The 5,169-nt window shown below is 41.3% G+C and overlaps 1 protein-coding gene across 1 annotated transcript in view; it reads left to right on the forward strand.

The window, feature by feature from the left end:
* The first annotated feature begins 289 nt into the window (after positions 1-289).
* Positions 290-5,169, forward strand: part of HMGB1 (high mobility group box 1) — a 5,784-nt gene continuing 904 nt past the window's right edge. The window contains exons 1-4 of the mRNA XM_014965840.1: positions 290-476; positions 754-899; positions 1,883-2,057; positions 4,102-5,169. The exon at positions 4,102-5,169 is cut by the window's right edge and continues 904 nt beyond it. Of these exons, the coding sequence (XP_014821326.1) occupies positions 327-476; positions 754-899; positions 1,883-2,057; positions 4,102-4,278 (648 nt within the window). The 5' untranslated portion in view covers positions 290-326 and the 3' untranslated portion in view covers positions 4,279-5,169. The remainder of the gene's footprint in view (positions 477-753; positions 900-1,882; positions 2,058-4,101) is intronic.

Below are 5,169 nucleotides of genomic sequence, written 5' to 3' on the forward strand. Positions count from 1 at the left end.
TGCAGTCTCCACTGCACTGATGCTAGTGCTTGTCTTTAGATTGCATGGAAGGGACATTTTTGTTCGCAGGAGACAAGAACTGCATCCCTTTGAGATTTCAGGTTGCTTGCCTCCAGGTGACCTTAAATGCTGATGGCAGAAATCTTCAGTAAATTTTCCAGAAGAGAAACTTCTTCCTGTTGTATGATTTCGGAATACTGCTCCGACGGGTCTTGTTTGGCATGATCCTTCATTGTGGCTTCCTTCCTGCGCTGGTTTGTAAAAAGTTTTAAAGGTGTCTCCTTTTTTTTTTTTTTTTTTTGTTTTATTACAGAAAATCAGCAAAAATGGGCAAAGGCGATCCTAAGAAGCCGAGAGGTAAAATGTCTTCATACGCCTTCTTTGTGCAAACCTGCCGGGAGGAGCACAAGAAGAAACATCCAGATGCTTCAGTGAACTTTTCAGAGTTCTCAAAAAAATGCTCAGAACGATGGAAGGTAGGAATAACCACCTGAAAGTGCCACAAAACCTGTAACTTTGTGTGAAATACTTTTCAAGACTGTAAGTTATTTCTTTTAAAGTTCAGGTTTTAGGTAAGTATGAAGTGCAGTTGTAAGATTACTGGTAGATATCCGTTGTTCTTGCCTTACCTTTAGCTCCCCCAACTGAAATTTTGGAATGGCCTTGGATATTCTTTTGAATCTTGAAATGCCATTTTCATCCTTACGGGTCCCTTCCAGCTTGAGATATTCTCTGATTCTAATTGCCTTCCAGACTATGTCTTCTAAGGAGAAAGGGAAGTTTGAAGATATGGCAAAGGCTGACAAGCTTCGTTATGAAAAAGAAATGAAAAACTATGTACCACCTAAGGGGGAAACGAAAAAGAAGTTCAAGGATCCAAATGCACCGAAGAGGCCTCCGTGAGTAGATTTCCTGATTTTAGGTTATCTTGTTTGGGACCATCGCACTGGAGGTCATTTTATCCAGGTTTAGGAGCTTCAGAAATACAATACTACATGATCTTCCTGACCGGTGGCGTAAAGATAGGTTGAGATTTTAGTTAGGAATTACAGGTTTGTGGATTCAGGTTGGCCCTCTTTATCTAAGGCGGAATGATGTCAGCCTTTAAAAGTGAATGCATAAATCGGCCACATGCGATTCTGACTTGTGTTCCCAATTTGTGTTAAGAGGGTGATTCCAGCATAAAGTGACAGTGAAATATTTCAGGCTCTGCTCTCCCCCCCCCGTGTTGGCTTGAGCAGAATTTTTGATTGGCGCTCCATTTTAAAATCAAGAGGGTTTCGCACAGAAGAGGTTAGAGGGATGATCTTGGGCAAAAAAGAGCTTGGAGAATTAAAATTTCAGGCACTGCGTAATGACTGGCTTGAGGCTCACCTGGTTCGAGACACCAATACTTCTTTGTGTGTGTTTGAAGTGGAGCTCATCCTGAAAGGAACAGGGAAGTTCCTGTGCAAGTGGATGTTCATATTTGGGCTGATGCTGTCATCTGGAAATCCTAAATTTCAAAACAGATATTGCAGCTTCTCTGTCTTTAACAGCTTTACAGTTCTGACATAACATTTGCTCCCCTGGTATCATTCATTCCTCCTCCTTTTTTAAGATTTTCTCTGCATGTGGTATGTAAAAATTTGCCCTTCTAGGGGTCTTGCCAGAAATGGGACCAGATGTGCGGCGTTACTGAAGAGACAAGGATGTGTTTAGTTTTTGAAGTAGTTAATTCGGTTCTAATACCTTCCGTTGTAATAAAAGTTTGTCTCCCTCTGAGGTGCATTTCCAAAACTCCCTTAAGAAACAGCAACAAAAGCCACAAAACTTTCTGTTTAATAAAGTCTAAAATAAAAATAATCTTCTCTTTTTTTTTTTTTTCTTTTTTCCTCTGTAGTTCGGCTTTTTTCTTGTTTTGCTCTGAGTTTCGTCCAAAAATCAAAGGAGAACATCCCGGTCTGTCCATCGGGGATGTTGCAAAGAAACTGGGAGAGATGTGGAACAACACCGCCGCAGATGATAAACAGCCTTACGAAAAAAAGGCTGCTAAGCTGAAGGAGAAGTATGAAAAGGTAACGTCAACAGTTGTGGAGATGGTTTGCGGAGGTCAAGCCACAATTTAGATGTTTTCTTCCTTCTCGTATACTCTGATAACTTGATCTTCCAAATTCTAATCCACAAATGACAAATGTTGTGCTATTTGTTGGAAAATATCAGGTAAGGGAGCACGGTTTATTACTATAACACTAAATTGCAGTCCTTGTGTTGAACTATTTGTATTCATCTGTAATTCAGGACCATCAGTGGTTGTTTGATAGATAACCACGGTGCCTGTATTGTTATTAAAACAATAGGTCACAGCAGGGTCTGAGATAAGTTGGTGGTATTAAGTAATGCCAGTAAAGAATAAATGGGTTTTCCCTAATTTTGGAAGTACTGATGAGGATCCCTGAACACCGGGGTAATTGCTACACAAAGATGCTTTCTTTAATTTATTATTGGGATAATGTCAGAACAGTAATGAGATGCTAGCTTTAGACAGCTGTTTTTCCTGTACCTGTTTTGTGTCCATCTCCTTCCTAGTAATTAACATAGTTAATAATACATATGAAGCAGTGCGTTACAGGATTTCTTGAATTATTAAAACTAAATCCTGTCATCATAATCGCAGCTCTAGAAGTGTGTTGTGCACACAGGGTAGTGCTCCATGTGGGTTTATTTCCAGAGGCGGATGCCCATCCCAACAGGAGGAACGTAAGGGAGGAGGGGGATGCGCGTTGGTCTCCCCTGGTGATGCTTTACACCTATATAGCTAATGTAGCTAGGTGTATCCACGTATATCCCTTTGTGTGCCCTCACCTTCCTCTGGGTGTCTTCTCCTGCTGGCAAACAAAACCACTTTAAAATTGTAGCATTGTAGTGAGCAAGGCAGCCCCTCTGAGTCCTAACTAAGCGCTGGAGAGGAACTGCAGGTCTAGAAGCTTTCCCACATTGTCCTTCCTGTGCAACTTAAACTCTTCCTGGTGGCAATGGTTTGTACCTACAGCCTAGACAACTCAGAAGAGACTTCTTAAGTGGTAGAATTACTGATCTTTATTCGCAGATGTTTTAATCTTCACCAGTATAGTCTTCATTTCTTAATGAACAGATGGGGTTGTAAGGTGTAGGAATCTCAGTAGTTCACTGCTTGGCTTTTGACTCAGTGGGTATCGTATCTTCTGAAAACTTCATGCTCAGCTTTAAGGGAGTCTGAGGGAAGGGTAAGATGAGGGGTGTGATGTTAACTGGGTGGGGAATATCTGAAGATTTGGACCATCTGCGTAGAAGTGTTGACAATTCTCTGTAGCTGGTATCTTAAGTCCCGTAGATCAGTGCTGTCACAGAATTGTTTTTACTATTTTGGCACAAAGTCGGGCAGTCTAACCGTTTTTCTGGCTTGGTCTTCCAGGTACAGTTTCTTTCTTACAACAGGAAGTGAATTTTGTGTGTTATAAGCCACTAGAATAAATTTATTGCATGCAGAAGGTGGCACTGTCTACCCTTTAATCAAGTTCTTATACCTTTTATTTTGTAAACTTCAGCGAGGCAGAATTCTGTAGAACTGCTCTTCGCTGAGGCATAACATCGCTGATATTAGGCTGTGTCGTTCCGCTGTGGTTTGGATGGCTAATTACAATTTTTGTGCCTCAGATAAGGATTTTCCTGTGTGTCTCTTTAGGCACTGTAGGAGGTAGGGTTAGAAAGGGACCTGAAGAGGTCTCCCTGCTTTATATCCCTATGGGACAGGGGGCTCAGCTCTGCCTTCCCAACCCGAGGCAGCGGCTTTTCCAGCCTGTCCCCAGAAGCCTGGCAGCAGGGATCCCTCAGGAGCCATGAGCAGTGTGTCCCAGCACACCAGTGTCATTTCTGTGACAGAGGGTGCCCCTTTCTGTGGCGTTGGGCCTCGGTTCACCCCATAACTGAAGCTGCAGGTCCCGGTCCCACCACCCCAGTGGATGCGGAGAAGGGGCAGACAGCTGGGTGGCTCTGGGTTCCCCAGCACCGTTTGGGAGTTGCTGGGAGCTCTTGGCTGGTTAAATCTTTGAGAGGTTGTTGTTCCTGCTTTTCTCCTCCAAGGATATTGCTGCGTACCGGGCCAAAGGGAAGGTCGATGCAGGCAAAAAAGTAGTTGCCAAGGCCGAGAAGAGCAAGAAGAAGAAGGAGGAGGAGGAAGATGAGGATGAAGACGAAGAGGATGAAGATGATGAAGAAGAGGAAGAGGAGGAGGATGAAGATGATGATGATGATGAATAAGTCTCTTTTAGAGCAATTTCTTTCTTGTCTATAAAGCATTTAACCCCCCTGTACACAACTCACTCCTTTTAAAGAAAAAAAAAAAAATTGAAATGTAAGGCTGTGTAAGATTTGTTTTTAAACTGTACAGTGTCTCTTTTTTTGTATAGTTAACACACTACCGAATGTGTCTTTAGATAGCCCTGTCCTTAGTGGTATTTCAATGGCCACTAACCTTGCCTGGTACAGTGTGGGGGTTGTAAATTGGCATGGGAGTTTTAAAGCAGGTTCTTGTTGGTGCACAGCACAAATTAGTTATTCGAGGGGATGTAGTTCATTTTTTTCATCTTCAGTTGTCTCGAATGCATCCTAAAAAATAATTGTTGTTCTGTTAACTGAATACCACTCTGTAATTGCAAAAAGGAAAAAAAAAGTTGCAGCTGTTTTGTTGACATTCTGAATGCTTCTAAGTAAATACAATTTTTTTTTTATTAGTATTGTTGTCCTTTTAATAGGTGCCCTTGAAAAATCATACTTTTTCTTTTCTCTCTCTTTTTTTTTTTTTTTTTGAGGGGAACTCATCTTTTGCTTTATTGAATGCCCGTATGGGATCACGGGAATATTACAGTTTTCATCTTTCATATAACCAGCTGATAAACAAAGCTTTGATCTGCATACCCTGCATAATCATGATAGGGTAAGAAAAGAAATATATAGGCATATGATGAAAGAAAATATTCTTCCGTAACTGGAATCAAAACAAGAAATTCAATCTCAACAAGCTGATATTTGTTCAGATTTTTGTGAAATGTAATATTCTATTGAGTTGCATGAGTTTACCAGTCTTGGAGAGTTGAGAAGTATAGAGTTCAATTTTACAGAAATTAAATACTTTGGGGAGGAGGGAGGGGG

This window comes from Calidris pugnax, unplaced genomic scaffold (genome assembly GCF_001431845.1).
Source record: "Calidris pugnax isolate Ruff unplaced genomic scaffold, ASM143184v1 scaffold20, whole genome shotgun sequence".
NCBI lineage: Eukaryota > Metazoa > Chordata > Aves > Charadriiformes > Scolopacidae > Calidris > Calidris pugnax.